A 22,144-nucleotide genomic window follows, 5' to 3' on the forward strand; every position below is an offset into this window, starting at 1 on the left:
CACGTCCCAGACCCGCACCCGCGATCCAGGGGAGGTCCAGACTGCTGAAGCCATTAATGTGGAGAGGGCACCTCCTGGGGCTGGGGCCAGAGGCTCATGGTCAGTACAGCCTGGGTTGGGAGACGGTCACAGGTCGCAGGAGGAAGGTGCTGCGGGGCTCGGCGGGCGGCGCCGAGGTCAAGTCTCGCGGTTCAGGGCCAGCAGAGTCGTTCCATTCCATGTGAGCTAGGCTGACGGGGCGCTCGCGCCAAATGTTGAAGAAGCGGCTGCAGCAGCAGGCTCGGGCGCAGGGCCCCAGCAGTTCCCACAGCCCGGGACTTTCCTGCCCCGCCCACGCCCCCGCCCCGTCAAGACCCCGCCCCCCGCGGCGGCCCGAGGGGCGGGCCGCGCCGCCACGTGCTCGGACGTAGGGACTCGCCCGCCCACTGGGCAGAGCGCGCGACAGAGCACCGGCGCTGGGGCGCCACTCGCAGCCGGGCGGCGGCAGGCATGGCCTCGGCAGCGGCGGCGGTGGCCCGTGGAGCGGGTGCAAGGGCGGCTGCTGCCCTGCGGGGCGGCTGCGGGACCGCGGCCCGGCGGCGGTCGCGAGCGAGCCTCGCTCGGCCCTTATGCACAGCACCTGGGACCGCCCCGGACATGAAGCTCTACCTGTGGGAGCGCTACCGGGAGGCAAAGAGAAGCACGGAAGGTGAGTGAGGCGGCGCCCTCCGCCCTGAGCCCCCAGTACTTGGGGGACCCCCTCCTCGCTGTGCTGGGGCGCCAGGTCCGGCCCCATGCGGTCAGCGGGGAAGCCTGCACCCCCAGACCCGCGGCGGTCCGCTGCTGACCTTTAGAGCTCCCCCACCCCCTCTGCATCGTGACCCTCGGTCGTTCCCAACCCCAACCGCGGGCGACATCGCCTCTGCAGTGCAATTCCGGGTAACGCGGAAAAATACTCCTCCAGAAACTTTACAACTCTTGCCTTTCTCCTGTTGGAAAAGCCGTTTTATCAATTTTGGGGGTTTTTAGCTAGAAATCTGCATCGGAAGCGCTTTCGGGGTGTCCAGGGGGTGCCACAGACATACTTGAAAGACAGTCACCCCCACGCCCCGTTAGGTATTGGTATTACTAAACAATAATGATAGTAACAGCCGGAGTCCGGCAGGCGGCGGATTTACCCTGGCTTTTGGATGCTGGGCAGGTGGCAGTACTCGGAAGCTGATTTGTTTTCCTTCTTTGTTTCAGGGGATAGGGTAGGATTTGCTGTGCTTGAAATAGGAGGAGGCCAGGTTGGCAGTGTTCTGAGTTATCTACTAACCTCAGCGACAAGGGGGTTCCAGGGAATGACCACTTTGTTGCCAGATGAACGTAAAATCAGCTTGGTGTGGTTGTTGGTAAGGCAAGGGGGAGGGATGGAAAGAGGACCCAGTAAAGACTAGTGTCAGACACATAAATTGCTCCCTTAATTCTTCCTTGTATTTATGAACGAGGTGCCACATCTCCATCCATAGATGAGAGAGGTCAGACTCAAATTTAAGGATCCTGGCCAAGGTCACACCTTGACCCCTGGTCTGTCTCAGCCCCCAACCCATTGTCCTCTTTGCTGCACTGCCTTGCAGTAGCAGCTGACCATTTGGGAACTGGTGTAAAGGGCCAGTGACAATCCGTTGGTGCTGCTTCTTTCAGGGAAGATTCAGAAAAGCAATCTTTATACTGAATTTTTTGGGGAAGGGGCAGAGGAGGTGGCATAGAGAGAGAGGGAGAGAATATTTTGTGAAATCACATTTTCCATCTTTTGGCTGGAAGTCATGTTTTTTGTTCTTTTGCATTGTTTTTTGTTTTGCCATGTCCTCGGCCTGTGGAAGTTCCCTGGCCAGGGATTAGACATGCGCTGCTACAGTTGCAGCATTGGATCCTTAACCTCCTGAACCACAAGAAACTGGCCAGAAGTCATGTTCATGAGCACATGAGGCTTATTTTCACCAGCTGGGATAATTTTCTGAGGGAACTCAACGTGGCTCGTGATGCAGAATTTTATGAAATAGGGCTTGTTTTAGTTTTCCTTTGCTCAGTGTTTGGTGTTGCATTGGTTTTTGAGGTGGTGTGTGGTGGCAAGAAGACTGCTTTGGAGACCTTGCGAGTTGCAGGTCTTAGGTGAAAGAAATGAAAGGTCATGTAGCCCAGCTTTGGGGCAGGCAAGGCTTTAAATTGAAATTTTAAATTGAGATAATTTTATTTCATGCACTTGGAAGAATTAATACAGGGATCCAACATCATCTTTAACCAGTTTTTAGGTGTTGTATGTACTATATCAATAGCGCTTTCATTTTTATTGCTGAATAGTATTCCGGGCTGCATATGTATCACAGTTAAACAGCTGGTTTAAGCATTGTGAACTGTTCAGTCATGCTTCACTCATCAAACAACATCGGGGTTGTTCCCCGTTTTTGACGATTACAAATAAAGCTGCTATAAGCATTTGTGTACAGGTTTTTGTGTGAAGATAGTGTTTTCGTTTCTCTAAATGCCATTGCTTTGGTTGATTGGCAATTGTGTGTTTAGTTTTATAAGACGAGACAGGCAACATTTTTGCCATTCCCGTTTTATGGATAAGGTTTGCTGCTGCAGGTTGTGGGCCTCTGGGCACATCACGAAGCTCCAGTTTCCTCATTGGTCAAGTGGGGATGGTTGTGGCGGGGAGTGAGAGAACCCATCCGTGGAAGGCATTTAGCACAGAGCCTGGCGAATGAGACAGCCGAAGGGTTGGGTGATGAAGATCAGCTTCTGGCCAAAATTGGGCTGTGGTGGCAGGTAATCCCAAGGTGGTTTTGGAGTAGGACAGCTCAGGGGAGAAATTTGAGACTTGGTAGCTCAGTGACCTTGGTGGCAAGTTCCTTTTCTCTGACCTCAGCTTTCTTAACTGTAATGGGGAGATCAGGTGAAGCTTTTTTTTTTTTGTCTTTTTGCTATTTCTTTGGGCCGCTCCTGTGGCATATGGAGGTTCCCAGGCTAGGGGTCGAATTGGAGCTGTAGCTGCCAGCCTACGCTGGAGCCACAGCAACGCGGGATCCGAGCCACATCTGCAACCTACACCACAGCTCACGGCAACGCCGGATCCTTAACCCACTGAGCAAGGGCAGGGATCGAACCCGCAACCTCATGGTTCCTAGTCGGATTCGCCAACCACTGCGCCACGACGGGAACTTCAGGTGAGGCTTTTTAATGTGGGCTTGGCACCCAGCAGATGCTCAGGAGATAGTAGCTCCTGTGGTTATTAAATAACCCGTCTTAGACACACTTAGTAAGCAGTGGAGGTGGGTTAGTTAGCGTTAGGGTCCAGGTCTGCTTTAGCTTAGGGCAGTGCCCTATTATGTGGCCTTGAAAAAGCCACCAGGTCTCTGTAGGCTTCTTTCTGTAGAATGAGGCTACTGGGCGAAGTAACGTGTGAGCCTTTTCGAGTGTTGCCGGTCTGTGACTCAGCATTCAGGGTGCCCCTGTCCGGTCCCCACGCCCCCAGCACATCCCTGCTCAGTCCCTGTCTCACCCTGAGAACACCGCTTTCTTCCTTCACCCCATCTGCACCACCTCCACCCTCCTGAAGCTGAAGTCTTTATACGGGCCCAACTTGCATTCATTCACCAAGCATTTCTGAAGCACCCAACAGAGGGTTTAAAGTTGATTGACAGATGGACCTATAAGAGGGGAGGGGCCCACAGTGGCCCAGCACCTGCCCTGGCCAAGAAAGGAACCCGGACCCTTACTGCACAGATGGCGAGGCTGGCAAACAGATAAGTGAAGGTCCAGCTTGGGGAAGATAAATGATGGCCCCAGGGACGCTGACAGCAGAGCAGATAACTGCTCCCGGGTGTAGGGGATGCAGGAAAGGCTCTGGGCTGACACTCAGTAGTAGGAGTGAGAGTGCAGAAGAAATACTAGCGTTTGAACAAAAGCATATAGTTTTTTGGTGGGATTTTTTAGTTTATTTCTTTGTTTTTAGTTTACAAGAGGACAAAAGAATTTCGTTTTCACCCTTCCTGGTTATTGCTTTCTGGTGTTTCATTACTTGCCTTAAGCCAAACAGTCGGTTCAGGTGTCTTCTCTTTGAAGAGGCTCCCAGAATGAAGCCTGCTCAGCAGGAGCAGATTTTTATTCTTTTTTACCTTTTCTTTACCACCCTCCTTTTATAAAAAAAAAAAAAAATTAATGTTTGAAAAATAATTTGTATTTTTTAGATCAGTTTTAGATTTACAGGAAAGTTGCATGTTTCCATAAACCCCATATGCAGTTTTTCGTATTACTAACCTTTCCTGTGACTTTGGGACTGTGATATGTGATTTATAATAAATAATGGCACCGAGCTCCCCAAACCCTTGGAATTTCCTAAGTGTGGAGATGGAGAAAGGTATATTTTTGTTATGTGAATTAAGTGACTTTTGGAATAACCTTAGACGACCCGGGGGAGAGAGGCCTGGTTGCCGGGGCGGGGGGGGGACCCCAGTCTTGGGATTGGAGAGTTTTAGCACTTGTGTTTTCTCACCCCCACACCTCCGGAAGGGGAGAGGGGGTAGAGATTGAATCCATCACCAGGGGCCAATGATTTGATCTTAGCCTGTGTAGTGGAGACTCTTTAGATGCCTCCATAAAAACTTGTAAGGATGGGTGCCCAGAACTGCCTGGTGTGTGAACACCTGTGATTCACCCAGAGAGGACTGGCAACTCCTCCTTTATCGTAGGCATCTCTTCCACTTGGCTGGTCCTGAATTGTATCCTTTTAGAGTAAGCCTGTGATCTAGAAGGTAAAATGTGTCCCCGAGTTCTGTGAGCCGCTCTAGTAAATTAATTGAAGCTGCGACCTGCACCTAGTCTGCCAGAGGCACAGGCGACCACCTGGACTTGAAGTTGGGCAGGGGGCGGTCTTGCCAGGCTGAGCCCTTTGCCTGTTGGACGGGACTTGTGTTGGAGGACACTCTGCTATGGCCTGGAGAAAAAAATGGCATTGGAATTGGGTGCATTTGTTACAGTCAAGCAATATTGATACATTGTCAGTAGGTATCAGTATTAACCAGAGTCCATATTTAATTCAGAATTCCTTAGTTCTTAACCTAGTATTCATTTCTGCTCCAAGAACCCATCCAGAAGAGCACACTGCATTTGGTTGTTATGGCTCCTTGGGCTCCTCGTGGTTGTGACAGTGTCTCAGAGTCTCCCTGTTTTGATGACCTTGATAGTTTTTTTTTTTTTTTTTTTTTTTTTTTTTGTCTTTTTGTCTTTTTGTCTTTTTGTTGTTGTTGTTGTTGCTATTTCTTGGGCTGCTCCCGCGGCATATGGAGGTTCCCAGGCTAGGGGTTGAATCGGAGCTGTAGCCACCGGCCTACGCCAGAGCCACAGCAACATGGGATCCGAGCCGCGTCTGCAACCTACACCGCAGCTCACGGCAATGCCGGATCGTTAACCCACTGAGCAAGGGCAGGGACCGAACCCGCAACCTCATGGTTCCTAGTCGGATTTGTTAACCACTGCGCCACGACAGGAACTCCAACCTTGATAGTTTTGAGGAGTACAGGTCGCATTCTTTGTAGAATGTTCTGCACATGGAATTTTCTCCTTTTTTTTTAACTTGAGATTTCTGGCTGTGTAATATTTCTGGCTGTGTAATATTCATGTATCCTGGCAATATTCAGAGACCCTTTTTGATGGATTTGACTTGGGGAAAGGGAGGTTCCCGTCTCTGGTGAGTAGAGGCCAGGGCTGCTGCCGTGTACAGTATGTTGCCCCCCCCAGCCAAGAATAGTCCAGCTCCAGATGTCAGTAGTGCCAAGACAGCTGGTCATAAAACGGTAGAAGTCTAAGAAATCATTGTGGGATTCTAATTTAAAGGGATGGATACATTGGCGTGGCTATTTTCTGTTAGGTTCTATGTCCTGTGCATCTTCTTTGACCTTAATCCCTGGCCGTCACTGTGTGCTCGTCGGGTAATTATCCTCTCCTGTTACATACGAAAGGCTCATTCCTGTTCTCTCTCTCTTAAGTTCTTTTTTTTTTTTCTTTATACAGCTGCACATGCAGCATTTGGAAGTTCCTAGGTTTGAACTGGAGCTGCAGCTGGGATCTACACCACAGACACTGCAACACTGAATCAGAGCCACATCTGCGACCCATCCTGTTCTTTCAAGAGGAGTTGCTCCAGCCAACCATTCGGATCCATTTGGATAGCCTGGTGGATTTTTCTCCCCTTCAGAGGTCATCTCAGAGCCTGGTCTTTTTAGAACGTTTGGCTCCTTGGCTGGGGCTGTGAAATGTATTAAATTGTGGAAAGAAGTATGGGGATTAGTGTAAAGTGTGAGGAGAAGCCTTTACAGAATGTTAAGGATTTATTCAAAATTGCTATTTAGTGAGGACTGTGTGTAGCATAATAAGGTAAGCTTAGCATGCATAGAATAAGCATAAAATGCAAGCCCTTCCCTCAAGGTTAAGGAGATACCTATAAGATGATTTAAAATCTGACCAGTGTTTCTCAGACTGTGTTCCACCACCTTCTGAGAGAGATGGTTAAAGAAATGCGGAAAATAGAGGAGTCCACGCTATGGCACAGTGAGTTAAAAACTCGACTGCAGTGACTCGGTCGCTTCGGAGGTGTGGGTTTAATCCCCAGCCCCGTGCAGTGTGCTGATCCCCAGATCTGGTTTTGCTGCTGCTGCTGTAGCGTAGGTTGCAGCTGTGGCTCGGATTCAAACCCTGGCCCGGGAACTTCCATATACTGAGGATGCAGCCATAAATGAAGAAAAAAAAAAGAAGCAGAAGAAATGTGGACGATGTGTTCTAAGAAGCTGCTTTACAGATAAACTTATCAGAACCTTTAAAATACTTGACGCTCCAACAGGGGGATGGAAGTACATAGTTCCTTCCAAGTAAATTTGACCAGGGAGCCCCTTTTTTGAGGTAATTATTTCAAAGTAGAGGTTCTAAAGAAAACTTCAGGACGTTCTAATAATATGTACAACAAGATGTTAATGATGCCCGAATCCTTAATCGTGTAATCAGAAATACGCCTTTTCTACGAGGTAGAACAACAGGGACCCTTTGAGAATCTGGAGAAAGCTATGTATTGTTTTTTGTTTTTCTTTTTTTGTCTTTTTGTTGTTGTTGTTGTTGCTATTTCTTGGGCCGCTCCCGCGGCATATGGAGGTTCCCAGGCTAGGGGTCAAATCAGAGCTGTAGCCACCGGCCTACGCCAGAGCCACAGCAACGCGGGATCCGAGCCGCGTCTGCAACCTACACCACAGCTCACGGCAATGCCGGATCGTTAACCCACTGAGCAAGGGCAGGGACCAAACCCGCAACCTCATGGTTCCCAGTCGGATTCGATAACCACTGCGCCACGACGGGAACTCCAGCTATGTATTGTTTTTAGAAGAATCTACACATTTGCCCTATTACACATAACACAAACTCATGCGCGCACAGACACGAACGATTTTGTGTGTAATTCCAGGGGGTTTCTAAAGCATCTGGCGCATCCAGTGAACCCGGTGCCCACTTATCTCCTGTGTTAGCCTTTAAGAGAGTGTGAAGGGCTGACCTGGGATGGGATGCGTATGGAGGTACAACTCAGCAGGGGGACTGTTTTCGAGAGTAAAATGTGCACATGCCATCTAGAAGTTGGCCTGGGAAAATGACATGTTTGGGGCATGACACGGTTTAGTTTTTCTGAAACTGTCGCGGAGGTAGTAGGGTGACTACCCTACCAGTAGGTAGTGAGGGGTTGAAGTCTAGAATTTTTCCCTCTTTCACTAGGGTGTACTGGGTAGCATAAACAGGAAGTGAAGGGAGATTGGAATATAAAAGGAGATGATGCAGTTCCCATGCTGGTGCAGTGTTAACCAATTTGACTAGCATCCATGAGGATGCGGGTTCCATCCCTGGCCTCGCTTAGTGGATTAAGGATCTGGCATTGCTGTGAGCTGCAGTGTAGGTCACAAACGAGGCTCTGATCCCACGTTGGTGTGGCTGTGTAGGCTGGCAGCTGTAGCTCCGATTCAACCCCTAGCCTGGGAACTTCCACATGCCACAGATGCAGCCCTAAACAAAAAGTTAAAAATAAAAAAAAGAGAGAGAGATGAAAAGATAATTGGTTGCCAGATTTTGAAGGTAAGTAGAATTAATTTTTTTTTTTTTTTCAGTAGGTCTCAAACTCATCACATCAGAATTGCCTGGGAGCTTGTTTAAAAATGAAGATTTCTAGGAGTTCCCGTCATGGTGCAGTGGTTAATGAATCCGACTGGGAACCATGAGGTTGCGGGTTCGATCCCTGGCCTTGCTCAGTGGGTTAAGGATCCGGCGTTGCCGTGAGCTGTGGTGTAAGTCGCAGATGAGGCTTGGATCCCAAGTTGTTGTGGCTCTGGTGTAGACTGGCGGCTACAGCTCCGATTTGACCCCTAGCCTGGGAACCTCCATATGCCGCAGGAGCGGCCCTAGAAAAGACAAAAAGACAAAAAGACAAAAAAAAAAAAAAAAAAAGATTTCTAGGCCCTAGCCCTGGAGATTCTGCTCCATAAGGCATGGAGTCAGGGCCTAGGAATCTGTATTCTTACACGCCTAATTTGGAAACCAGTCCTTAACTGAGCTTTTGAAAGCATGGGGAAACACAGACGTGCTCTGCATCTTAAAGTTCTTTTGGATTTTGGCTATTTGCAGTTTGGTAGACTAGAGAGATAGCCTCAAAACATTTTTGTACAGGATACATGCGGATGAAAAATAAGAACATCATTTGCATGTATAGCTGAGCTCTGAGAAGCTGGAGTGAAATCACAGGAACTGAGACTGAAAACTGGTGAGCAGCCCTGACGGTGTTAGGTTCTAGGGAGCATTTGTTGGGTTTGATTGGCTCTGCGTTCCCCCCCCGCCCCGCCTCTGTCTCTCTCCCCCCCCTTTCTCTCTCCCTCCTTCTCCTCCTCCCTCTCTCCCACCTCTCTCTCCCTCCCTCCCTTTCTCTCTCCTAGACGATCCTGTAAATCAGGGACCCACAAAGGGCTGCCTTCCCTGCAGACAGTAGGGAAGTTTGTCGCTCTTGATCTCTGCTCTGGACGTTTTCCCCTGTGGCTGGCGGTGTTGCAGAGGTTTCCTCATGACCTTATGCTCATAGGCTAGTCCTCACATGGGTTTGGCTTTGAATTTATTCTGTTCGTGTGGTGTGTTTGTGCAATCTCAAGATGAGAAACTAACCAAAAGGGGTCCCAGGCTGGGAGTGTTCTGGGATTCCCCATAGAAGCCAATGCCAGCACTTCCTGGATGAGTAGACCTTCAGCTCAGGCTGAAAGGCTGAAAGGGAGATCAGAGAAATTGGTAACCCTGTGCGTAAATCTAACCACATATTACCAACAGAAGTCAGTCCCAAAGAAAGCAGGGGAGGAAGTAAAAGAAACTGGGAAAAAGCAGGAAATATCATAAAAGGTGACGGCGGAAGTCATTCCAAATCAGTGATTGTGACAAACTCAGATGAAAAGAGCATCAGCTCAGATGTAAGAAACCCAGCCTAGCTAGATGCTGTTTATAAGAGAAGTGCCCCAAACAAAGACGTAGAGGAGGTTGAAGTTAATAAAATGGGAGGAGACATCTTGGGCAAATGCTGGCCAAGGAAAACCAGCGAGTAGAAGATCAGACGATTGCTGAAGTGGCACTGAAAGGACATAATGTTTACCATGGGAAGAGGTGCGAATTAAAGGTCATGGACCAAACCTAGCCTCTTGTTTTCTTATGTTAGGTTTTATTGCAACACAGCCACACCCTTTCGCACCCATTTGTTTCCATATTTTCTTTTAGCTTTTTTTTTTTTTTTTTTTTGGCCATGCCAGCCATTTGTGGAAGTTCCTGGGCCAGGGATTGAATTGGTGCCATCGCAGTGACCTGAGCCACGGCATTGGCAACGCCGGATCTTTAACCTCCTGAGCTACCAAGGAATTCTGTATCCTTTTTTTTGGCTCCTTGTGTGCTGTGATGCCATGGTTGAGCAGGTACAGCAGACTGTGTGGCCTGCACAGCCCGTAATATTTACTAACTGGTCCCTCATAGACAGTGTATGTTGATTCCTGAACTAAAACTATGCTGCTGCTGCTTTTTTTTATAACTAGATTTTTACTTCATTTTTTTGTTCTAAATATTATGGAATTTAGCAGTTGACATGTAAATAATAATCTTTGAAGGGAGGGAAGATAGAACTGGAAGAGATTGTAGAGAGCATCTAATCCATTCCCAGATTTCGTGACTTGGGGATCCTTTTTTTTGCTTTTTAGGGCAGCCCTTGCGGCACATGGAAGTTCCCAGGTTAGGGGTTGAATCAGAGCTACAGCTGCCTGGTCTATGCCACGGCCACAGCAACACAGGATCTGAGCCACATCTTCAACCTATACCACAGCTCACGGCAACGCTGAATCCTTAACCCATTGAGCAAGGCAACCCACTTGAACTGGGTCCTCATGGATACTAGTTGGGTTCGTTACCGCTGAACTCCCGAAGCGATGCTTCTATACCAACATGAATGAGTCTCACAAACAATACTGAGCGAGTTGGAGACATGTACCAGTTATAAAAGATTTGAAAACACATAAGTGATTCTCTAGATCGCTTGAAGAGACACGCATATGTGTGGTCAGAGTCCACAGAAATGTGGGCGGAATGATAAACACCCAGACTGGGGTGCTGGCTCCCTCCTTGTCAGGAGAATGCAGGTGAGGGATCAAGCATTGTTAAGAGGTGGAGTTTCGGAGTTCCCGTTGTGGCGCAGTGGTTAACGAATCCGACTAGGAACCTTGAGGTTGCGGGTTCGGTCCCTGCCCCTGCTCAGTGGGTTAACGATCCGGCGTTGCCGTGAGCTGTGGTGTAGGTTGCAGACGCGGCTCGGATCCCGCGTTGCTGTGGCTCTGGCATAGGCTGGCAGCTACAGCTCCGATTAGACCCCTAGCCTGGGAAACTCCATATGCCGCGGGAGCGGCCCAAGAAATAGCAAAAAAAAAAAAAAAGAAAGAAAAAGAAAAAAAAAAAAAGACAAGAGGTGGAGTTTCTAAGCTGTGTGGTGGGGAGTGGGTGGTGTTTGTATTATTTTTATACCTTTTTGTGCATCTTAGAAAAATAGCATGACGCATTCATTAGAGAATGAGCTTTTGTTTAGGTGTGTGATATTGATGATCCCATGGCCACAGGAAAAAAATAGCAAAGAACTTAAGGGAGAAACATGCCATATAGTAATTTTCACATTTTCAGGTAGGAAAGGAGTTTCTAAAATAGGAGAGACCCAGAGGGGCTGCTCGAGGTCGTGGAGTCCAGTCCTCTGCTCTCCCTTTTCCAGAGCCCTTGCTAGTGGCCACCTGGCATCTGCCGGTGTTTGCCATGTGATCACAAGGCTGCCAATTCTTATTTTGGGTGGCCTGAGTCACGGCGAGTGTGTAGTTCCAGTTCCCCTCCCATATGGTGGCAGCTCACATACGAAGATGGCCGCGGTGTGTCATCACAGCCCTCCCCTCCGACGTCATTATTTTAGAAGCTCACCTTCACATTCCCTCTGGGTTGTTGATGTCCCTCGTTGATACTGGGTCCTGGTTCACAGCGGAGGGAGGCTCCTCCAGGGTCAGCATCCTTACTTCTGTCAGACACCTCAGGAGTTCAGTGCTGGGTTAACATAGGGATTCCTATATTGACAAGACGTGTTTTAGAGGAAGGAAGAATGAAAACAAAAATGCTTTTCATAAACTTCCTTATAAATTTTCAAATGTGAAAAATGTTGAAAAAAATGCATTTAGCCAGTTGAGGAAGCTTACTATTTCTGCCCACTTCCTCCTTCCTTCCGGACTTGCCTGAGGCATGTAGAAGTTCCAGGGCAAGGGATTGAACCTGTGTCATAGCAGTGACCCAAAATGCTGCAGTGACAATGCCGGGTCCTTAACCTGCTGCGCCACAAGAGAACTACCCCTCCACCCCCCAGTGCTTCTTTGTGTGCCTGTCATGCATTAGCAAGTGCTTAGAAGAAAATGATAGTTTCTGTTTTCATCTTTTTTTTAAAGTTAGATACTTCATGTTATGTCGTTGGGTTGGAGCAGAGGGAGGCTAGCTGATGATCAGGCTGGGTTCTGTAGGAAATGTTTGTCCTCGAGTGAGTTGGACCTTAACTTTGAGAAACTCACCTTTCTCAGTGTGCTGGAATTCGTGGAACTGTTTTGTACTGAGTGAACTTAGTAAGATAATGATATATAAACTTTCCAAGTGAATTGGGATGTTTCTTCTCTCTTTGGAGCAGGAAAATCTGCTTGAAAAACATAATTGATGTCAGAATATCAGAATGTTATTTGCATATCCATTTCTTAATAAGTTGTGTTTTTTTGTTTGTTTTGGCCTTGCCCATGGCACTCGGAAGTTCCCGGCCGGGGATGGAAGCTGAATCACAGCAGTGACAATGCCAGGTCCTTAGCCACTAAGCCACCAGGGAACTCCTTGACAAGTAGTTTTTGAGCACGATTTATGTGCCGGTTACTTTAGCTATGATAGAGAACAAACAGGAATAGCTTGGGTAGCAATTTTCAAACTTCTTGCTCTCAGAAGTCTTTTACACACTTAAAATTAACAAGGTACCAAAGTTTTTGTTTATGTAGGTTACACTGATAGTACTGACTCTATTAGAAATCAAAGCTGAGAAGTTTTTGTTTGTTTTGCCACACCCATAGCACATGGAAGTTCCTGGGCTGGGGATCAAACCCACGCCACAACAGTGATGTGAGCCACTGAATTGACAGTGCCAGATCCTTAACCCATTGCTCCACAAGAGAGATTTTAAAAATATGCATTTATTGATTAAAAAAACAGCAGGAGTTCCTTTTGTAATTCAGTGAGTTCAGGACCGAAGGTCTCTGTGAGGAGGTGGGTTTGATCCCTGGCCTCAATCAGTGGGTTAAGGATCCAGTGTTGCTGTTGCTGTGGTGTAGACCTGCAGCTGCAGCTCTCATTCGACCCCTAGCCTGGGAACTTCCATATACTGCAGGTTTGGCCCTAAAAAGAAAGAGAAAAAGAACAGCAATAAATCTTTAAACTGTTAACGTAAATGACATTTTTTTTTTTTAATGAAAAGTGACTTTTCCAAAAACAAACCAGAAGAATGTCATGGTTTCACATTTTATTTTATTTTTTTAGGGGTTCCCCAGTTCCCAGGCTAGGGGTTGAATCGGAGCTACAGCTACCGGCCTACACCACAGCCGAAGCCATGTGGGATCTTAGCTGCGTCTTCGACCTACACCACAGTTCATGGCAACGCCAGATCCCCAGCCCACTGAGCGGGGCCAGGGATGGAACCCATGTCTTCAGGGATCCTGGTTGGGTTCATTACCGCTGAGCCACAACAGAAACTCCATGGTTCCACATTTTTACAAAAATATGTAATGTCTGGGCTGATAGAGGACAGCTGGATGCTCAGATCTGATTCTCTATTCATATGTTGCGGTATCAGACCTTATGTAGCCTCTGGAAAGCTCCACTGTATGTCGGTGAGAGAACAAGAGTAAAAGAGGCAGATAATCTCCTTATGAAATTCTCCTCACTCCTGTCAGGAAGTACCACGCATTCAGTGACTTAAAAGAACACAGAGTTATTATCTTGTAGTTCCGGAGGTCAGCAGTCTGAGATGGGGCTCACTGGGCTAAAATCAAGGTGTTGCCAGGACTGTGTGCCTTTCTGGAAGCTCCAGTGGAGAAGGTTTCCTGGCCTTTTCCAGTTTCTAGAGGCTTTCCACTTTCTTTGGTTTATGGTTCCTTCTTGTTTCAAAGTCAGCAATGGCCGGTCGGTCTTGCTCACTTCGCATCAACCTGACACGGCGACTTCTGCCTTCCACTTCCACTTTGGACCCTGGCCCCAAGTGGATAATACTGGATGCTCCTTTTCTTTCTTTCTTTCTTTTTTGGCTTTTTTAGGGCGGAACCCACGGCATATGGAGGTTCTCAGGCTAGGGATCAAATTGAAGCTACAGCTGCCGGCCTACACCACAGCCACAGCAACACGGGATCCGAGCCGCGTCTGCAACCCACACCACAGCTCATGGCAACACCAGATCCTTAATCCACTGAGCGAGGCCAGGGATCGAACCCGAAGCCTCATGGATACTAGTTGGGTTCACCGGCCGCTGAGCCATGATGGGAACTCCTGGGTGCTCTTTATTTTACAAGTTACCTGATAAATAGCCCTACTTCCATCTGCAACCTTAATCCCCCTGCCATGTAGGGGACCTATCACAGCTTCCAGGGGTTCAGATGTGGATGTCTTTGAGATCCGTTATTCTGTTTACCACACTTTGTTATTATTGTAAAAAAGAGTTTTCATCTCAGAGTATGTGTGTGGGGCTCCCCAGACGGTGCTAATCTAGGAAGAATATTCATTGAATAGATAAGTAAAGGAGAAGGGATGGACATTTATGAAGCACCTACTGTGTGCTAAGTACTCTGCCAGGACTTTGACTTTGATTTTATTGTCACCTGTGCAACCTTGGATCAGTTGCTTAACGTTTCAGCCTTATTTTTTCATCTGCAAATTGGGGCTAGCAGTGTTTTTCTCACGGAGCTCACATGGTGTTCGTTGAGATAACGAATGAGAAGTGCCCAGTCCGTGGCATATGGAAGGCACGGATACTTACCCTTTTCTGTTTCCTCTAATCTTTGATGAAAAGTTCCTGAGGGTTTGCCAAGTATTTGATTTTTTTTTTTTTTGTTTTTTTTTTTTTGGCCAACTTGGGGCATATGGAGTTCCCAGGCCAGGGTCAATCCAAGCCGCAGTCGTGACCTAAGCCGCAGCTGTGGCAATGCCGGATTTTTAACCCACTGAGGTGCAGGTTTGAGATGCCATACCTGCATCTCTGCACTCCCAAGACCCCACCAATCCCATTGTGCCACAGTGGGAGCTCCTGGTCTTTTGATGTGACTAAATTCTCTGAGATTCTCCCTTGAAACAAATGCACTTTTCTTTTGAGCAATTGTTTGTTTTTTTATTAAATGACTGAAGATTAGGTTGTCATTAAACCGTTGCTGTATATAATTTTATTTCAAGGGCAGTTGCAGATAATTTTATGTTTGGAACTTTAGGAAGCAGGATGGATTTCTATGGAGCGGTCAGAATTACAGATAGTATTGCAAAGTAATAAGATATAATTTTAACTTCTGGTAGGAGTAGTATAAATGTCATATGTATTATTAATTATTCCGATGACTAATTCCGTTTGTCTTGGATTGCTTTCCCCTGGGTATGGTGCAAAATATCTAAAGTCACAGAAAAATGAAAGCTGCTTTTTAGATGAATAGATGCAATAAAAAGACTTCTGAATTGCTTCCTCCCTCCCCCAGGCACGCTCAGTCCTGAGTTAAGTTCCCGTGTGTCCTGGGTTAAGTTCCCGTGTCTCCACCGGTCAGGGTGACATTTCTTGGTCTCCCCCACTGCCTGTGATGTTGCTCCCTACGGAGCCTGTGCGTCACTATTTCTTGTTTTTATGATCCCTGCACAGTGCCCGGTACAGCGTCTGTCACATAGTGGCTTGTGCGGTAAGTGCTTATTGAGACAATTCCTGAGGGCTTAGTAGCTGGAAAACCATTTTACAAACATATTACATGCTATATGATCCCTCTTATATAAAATTCTAGAAAATGCAAACAGATCTGACCAAAAGAACAGCAGTTGCCTGGGGATGGGCAGGGACGGTGGGATGGAGGCAGGGCTGGGATTCAGGGAGGTGTGAGAGAAATGTTTGGGGATGTCCCAGACGATCATCCTCTGTATTTTGATGAGGCTTCGTAAGTGTGTAGGGATGTCCAGACTCTCCAGTGTGTGCAGCTTATTACGTATCGTGGGTAGCCCAGTAGAGCGAGATGGTAAAGGCAAGAGATGGAGGAAGGACTCTGCTTTAGCCTGACTTGAGGCAGTCCCCCACGCTGCAGGTGGGATCCTAGAAGCGGCCCAGCACAAGGCAAGTGTCCCCTCTGAACACTTGTGGCCGGAGGAGTGGGGCAGTGTCTGGGAAGAGCCCAGAATGTGTGTGTTTAGAGGTGGATGGGGAAGGGCCGTTTCTGATGGAAGGGTTGGGGTGTGCTGGGCAGGTAACCTCATAGATGTTCGGCTTTCATCTTGGCGTCTTTTATCCGGCTGTTGCAGAAGCAAAAGTGATTAACAACTACTGGAGAAAACAGTTTGAGGCTAAAAAGAGTTGCTTTTAAATCTCTAGGAGTTCCCCATCGTGGCACAACGGAAACAAATCCGACTAAGAGCTATGAGGTTGAGGGTTCGACCCCTAGCCTCACTCAGTGGGTTAAGGATCTGGCGTTGCCATGAGCTGTGGTGTATGTAGGTCGCAGACGTGGCTCAGATCCCCCGTTGCTGTGGCTGTGGGGTAGGCTGGAGGCTATAGCTCCGATTAGACCCCTAGCCTGGGAACCTCCATATGCCACGGATGCGGCCCTAGAAAGCAGAAACCCCCAAACAAACAAACAAAACCCTCTAAGGTCTAATCGTAGCATGTTCTTATGAATTTTCTGATTCCCAAGTCACACTCAATTTTATTTTCCTGACTGTAACTAATCATCAGCAGAAAGGAAATTAGTGGACACAACCATATCAAATAACATTTGTTGACATAAAACAATATTCTAAAGATAGCTGTGAAACTTGTGTTATGAACACATTGTTCCCTCATGTATCAGTTGCACCAGAACAAATTCACATTTTTCAGAGAATGAAATTCTCAGTAACAGAACTAACTGGCCTTTGTCCAAGTCTCACTTGACAGAAGGAGGTTGTGGTGTCAGATTTGCTAGGAAAAAATCACCTGTGGTGGAAGTGGTGTCTTTTTCTTGTTAATTGGCTATTACAGCTAAGAAGTTTAAGAGTTTAGCATTTGGATATGGAACCTTGAGTTAACTTGTGGAAATGGTGCACAGATGTTAAATACTGCTTCATTTAGAAACAAGAAGTCGAAGAGTTCCCTGGTGGTCTAGTGGTCAGGATTTGGTGCTTTCACCCCTGTGGCCTGGATTTGATCCTTGGTATGGGAACTGAGATTCAACATCAAGCCACTATCAAAAAAAAAAGAAAAGAAACAAGAAGTCCTTATACTTTTTTTCAATGTTTTTTAGTTTATATGTATACTTAAAAAAAAAATGAAACCTTGTTGTTTTCAGTCTATATATGAACTTGAAAAAGAGACTTTGGGAGTTCTCTTATAACACTGGGTTAAAGATCCTGCATGGTCACTGCAGCAGCTTGGGTCACTGCTGTGGCATGGTTTCAATCCCTGGCCTGGCCTGAGAACTTTCTACATGTTGCAAATGCCCCCCCCCCCAAAAAAGCCATCTTAAGTAAATATGAACTAATTCATGAATATTTATGAATAAAGATTTGGTCAAATTAGGGAAAATAAATATAAAATCTGCTATTTTGTTGATGGAAAAAACATGTTGCAAGCAAAGAAATATGACCCTAAACTGGTAATCTTGTCTCATCTTTGTTTTCCTCCTGGAAAGTGGGGATGGTAACTAGTGTCTCATGTTAAGGGGGGGGGTCCATGCGTGTTGCTTCGTGGGGTGCCTGGCACATCCCAGATGCACATAATTATTCGCTACTAGGATAACGTGCTGGTCCATTGACTGTTGGGAAGATTCAAAGAAAGCTTTGTGTCAGTACAGGCATCCCTCCACCCCCAGGGGATTGGCTCCGGGACCCCAAGGAACCAAAATCTCACGGATGCTTGAGTCCCTTATGTAAAATGGTGTAGTATTTGCATAGAGAAATCTAGAAGCACATCTTCCTATATACTTTAAACCATCTCTCAATTACTTATAATACTGAATAAATGTAAATGCTAGGTAAATAGTTGTAAATATACTGCAAATGCTGTGTAAATAGTTGTTAAATACAGTGTGAATACTATATAAGTAGTTGCTGATATGCGACACTTCAAGTTTTGCTTTTTGGAACTTTCTGGAAATGTTTTTTCTGTGTGAATATTTTCCACCTGCAGTTGGTTGAATTTGTGGATGTGGAAGTCAAGGATATAGAGAGCTGAGGACAGATGGGAAATGGAAGCTTTTCTTCTGTGTTTGGAAGCTCCAAAATTCTCTGGGAAAAGAGGTTCTTTCCCTTTTCCTGTTTATCTCCTCTTCCTTGTCTTCTTCAGGGACTATATGTCTTTATATTGTCCCCCCCCCCACCCAGGGGAACAGCTTGAATTCTAGGGCATATACCAAAGAGAAGAATCCTAATTAATTAAAGAAAAATGTCCCCTCTTTTTTTTTTTGGTCTTTTTGCCTTTTAGGGTGGCACCCACGGCATATTGAGGTTCCCAGGCTAGGGGTTGAATCAGAGCTACAGCTGCTGGCCACAGCCGCAGCAATGTGGGATCTTAGCTGCATCTTCGACCTACGCTACAGCTCATGGCAATGCTGGATCCCCAACCCACTGAGGGAGGCCAGGGATTGAACCCGTGTCTTCATGGATGCTAGTTAGGTTCACTAACTTCTGAGCCACGACAGGAACTCCTTTTCTTCTTTTTTTGTTTTGTTTTGTTTTGTGGTAAATTTCATCTTGATGTCTCTTGGGATTGCGTTTTTTTGTCTTACCGCAAAGTTGAACTGCAAAGATTTCAAGTGCATTTCAGCTTTTCTCTTTGAATATTTGTGAGCATGTTTGGTGGTTCCTGGGTTCAGACGTCTGAGGTGTGTATGTTTGGGCCTCCGAATGGAGCATGTTTTCCTCCAGGTTTTGTTTTTTAAGATCACTTGTTGGCTTCGACTGAAAAAAAAAACACACAGTGCAAAAGTTGAGAGTTACGTTTTATTTGGGGCAAAATGAGGGCTTAAGCTCTAGAGGCAGCCTCCTGAGAAACCGGCTCAGAGGAGGCTGGGGAGGTCAGGATGGATTTGCCTTGGAGGGCAGGTCGCAGGGATGGAAGATTGCAGAACACCAGGTATCTCCAGTTAAGGGATGCAGCACGTCTCTGGGAAGGTGCAAGGGTCTGGGCTCGCTGAAATCTTTGCTTCGATGTGCACCTCAGCTCTGCAGACCCGCGTCCGTGTTTCACAGCCAGGGCTTCCTCTGGGCTCGCTGTTGGGAGTGGCTGTCGTCCGATGGCTGCTTGGTGGCAGGTATTCGTTTCCTGCCGGAGTTCTCTTAGGGCTCTGGCTCACCCCGGAGGTGGCTGCCCTCGCTGCTGTGACATCTTTTGTTTTGTTTGTATGCGGTAAAGGTGAAGGGGGAGGGCACGCCGCCCGCGCATTTTCACAGAAGTGCCTTGGGTCTCCCGAGGGTTACTGCCAGGCACGAGGAGCAGACCTTGAAGGGTTTTAATGTTTTTCTAGATATGAGGAGAGGCAAGAATTGAGTTCATAAAATCTGGAAATACCTATCTGAAGACCTGTTCTGCCAGTTTTCCCAGAGCACAGAGTGCCTCCGTCCTGATCTCCACCCAGGAGGTGTCGCCCGTTGGCAGCGGCAGCGGCGTGTGGTTTGATTCACGTGGAGGCAGTGGCAGGTGCCCATTTCCAGGTCACACAGGGCAGTGAAATCTTTGTATATAAATCTTTATCCCCATCTCTGAATATTCCTTAGCATACGTTCCTAGAAGGAGAATTACTGGGTCAAAGGGGATGAATATTTTTAAAAGATGCTTGGTACTTATTGCCAACCAGCTTTCCAGAAAGCTTGAACTGATTTAAACTCTTAAGTGGCAAGAAGTGAGGCTGCCAGGTCCCAGCACCAATTCTGTGTTCTGTCATTAAAAATAGAAAGGGTAGAACCCCTAACCCCCAGAAAACACCACATACAAATAACAACAGGAGCAGCAGAAACACTATTGCAATCTCACCTGAGAAAAATGGCATCGTCCTGTTGTTTCTTAGCCAAGGAACACATGCTTATTATAGAAAAAAATGTAACTGAAATAAAGACAGTAAAACCATTTGTAATCCTACCTTTCAGAGAGAGTTCCTCTTAACTGTCTAGTCGTTTTAATTTGCTTTTTCTTTTTTAGGGCTGCACCTGTGGCATATGGAAGTTCCTGGGCTAAGTTCTGGCCACAGCAAAGCCAGATCCCCGACCCACTGTGCAAGGCCAGGGATCAAACCTGCATCCTTATGGATACTCTGTTGGGTTCTTAACCCACTGAGCCACAACAGGAACTCCTCAGTTATTTTTCAAAAAGCAAATTATGGAGTTCCCCTTGGGGCTCTGCAAGTTAAAAACCCAACACAGTGTCCATGAGGATGTGGGTTAAGGATCCGGCATTGCTGCGTACCTTGGTGTAGGTCACGAATGTGGCTTGGATCCCAAGTTGTGTTGATGTTGCCGTAGCCAGCAGCTGCTTTTCTGATTAAACCCCTCACCTGGAAACTTCTGTGTGCCACAGGTGCAGCCTTAAAAAGAAAAAAAAAAAAACCCAAACTGGAGGAGTTCCCTTGTGGTGCAGTGGGTGAAGGATCTGGTATTGTCACTACAGTGGCTTGGGTCACTGCTGTAGCATGGGCTTGACCCCTGGCCCAAAAACTGCTGCATGCCATGGGCGAGGCCAAAAAAAAAAAAAAAAAAGTTGGAATGATTGAATGTTTACGTTTATTAGCCATTTAATTTCCTTTCTTGTGAGATATAGCCCTTTTTGTTTATTATATTTGTATGGCTTTTTTTAAACATTAAGGATATTAGTCTTTTACTGTTTATCTTTTAATTTTGTCTGGTATAATCCTCCCCCCCCAAAAAAAATTTGTGATTTTTTTTTGATACACAGATATGTAAAATTTTTACATTGCGTATCTGTTGGTATTTTCTTTTTGTGATTTATTCTCTTGCTGTTACATCCAGAAAGTTGTATTCTATTCCCAGATTAAATAGTAATCTATATAGTTCTCCCCCCTGTTTAGTATTAAAAAAAACCTTAACTTTTTGATTCTCATGGTGTTTTTTTGCAGCATAGTATGAAGGAAAATCTTTTTTTTTTTTTTTTTTAATTTTCCCACTGTACAGCAAGGGGGTCAGGTTATCCTTACATGTGAAGGAAAATCTTAATTGATATTCTTTCCATGTAGCTAAGCAGTATTTATTTAGTCAGACAAAGAGATAGACGATTCCAGGCAAATATTATTCGCCAGTATTCAACTACAGTATATTCTGCACAACTTAGAGTAGTAGATCGCCCATCTTGTTGAAAATAGGGCATATGAGTTTAAGATTGGCAAGATGGATTAAACTCGAAGTGGAGACTGCCTTTAATGCCACATTAAAAGTTGAAAGTGAGAATACTAAGTGGCTGAATATCTTTGAAATGAACTTTTAGCTAGGAGTCCTTCAGGTGCAAGCAATAAAAATAAAAACACCTGAGTCATATTGGTTTAATTTAGATAAAAAATTTAAAAGATTTTTCTGGGCTTGTGTAGTTGAAAATCCAGCAGTAGTACCAGCTTCAAGCTTGACCTGACCCAAGTTCAAGTGATGGCATAGAGTGGCCTCTGTCTCCCCACCTTGTTCTCCACCCCCTCCCCATTGGCCTCTTTTTGAAGCTCATAGAAGTGGTCCCTCATATCTCCAGATTTATGTCCTCAGAGTCCATGCTTGGAAGAAATGAATGTCTCTTGAACTGCCCTTATTAATCCAGCAGTTTCCTTGGTTGGACTCACTGGGTGGCTGTGGCTTCAGGGGACAAGTGAGGATGATTGGCCAGGGGGTGTTCCGTGCCTGCCCCCACAAGAATCCGTGTTGGTGAGGGAATTCAGGGGTTCTCTGTGGTCAGGTCTGGATTAAGTGCTCTCTTCCAAGAAGCAGGAATGAACCTCTCCAAGACTATAAAGTGTGAATGGTTTTTGTGGTGGAGGTTTCTCAAAGCCGTTCAGCATACTGGAGAAATAGAGGGTGTATCAGTCAGGTTAGGCTAGGTCATGTTGCAGTGACAAGTGACACCAAAAACCTCAGTGGCTTAGTATAGGCAGCTATAACACAGTTTATTTCTCACTCCTGCAAGGTCTCCTGGGGCCTCAGGCAACTCTCCAGGGCAGTTGCCCTCCCTGTGGTGGCTTCGCCTTCCAGGCTTCTCCATTTTGTGGCACCTTGTCACTTCTGCCCACCATCTATTGACCAGAGCAGGACTGGGGGGCATGAGAGGCAAAGGCAGGGT

At 46.5% G+C, this 22,144-nt stretch overlaps 1 protein-coding gene across 8 annotated transcripts in view; it reads left to right on the forward strand.

Annotated features, from left to right (window-relative positions):
• Nucleotides 1–410: 410 nt before the first annotated feature.
• The window catches only part of NT5DC3 (5'-nucleotidase domain containing 3), a 71,622-nt gene continuing 49,888 nt past the window's right edge, over nucleotides 411–22,144 (forward strand). For 4 of the 8 annotated variants that reach the window (XR_014804174.1, XR_014804175.1, XM_005664189.4 and 1 more), the window contains exon 1: nucleotides 411–688. Coding sequence is in view for 2 of the 8 variants with exons in the window: in XM_005664189.4 (XP_005664246.3) it covers nucleotides 490–688 (199 nt within the window). In the remaining 6 variants the exon portion in view is untranslated. Of the gene's footprint in view, nucleotides 689–1,149; nucleotides 3,189–22,144 lie in introns of those variants that run through there. The other 4 variants (XR_014804176.1, XM_084957348.1, XM_084957347.1 and 1 more) reach the window with 2 other exon arrangements.

This window comes from Sus scrofa, chromosome 5 (assembly GCF_054392235.1).
Source record: "Sus scrofa isolate SSC_HxYL_T2T_F1_AM1 chromosome 5, Sscrofa_HxYL_maternal_Yorkshire_Landrace_v2.0, whole genome shotgun sequence".
NCBI classification, from domain to species: Eukaryota; Metazoa; Chordata; class Mammalia; order Artiodactyla; family Suidae; genus Sus; species Sus scrofa.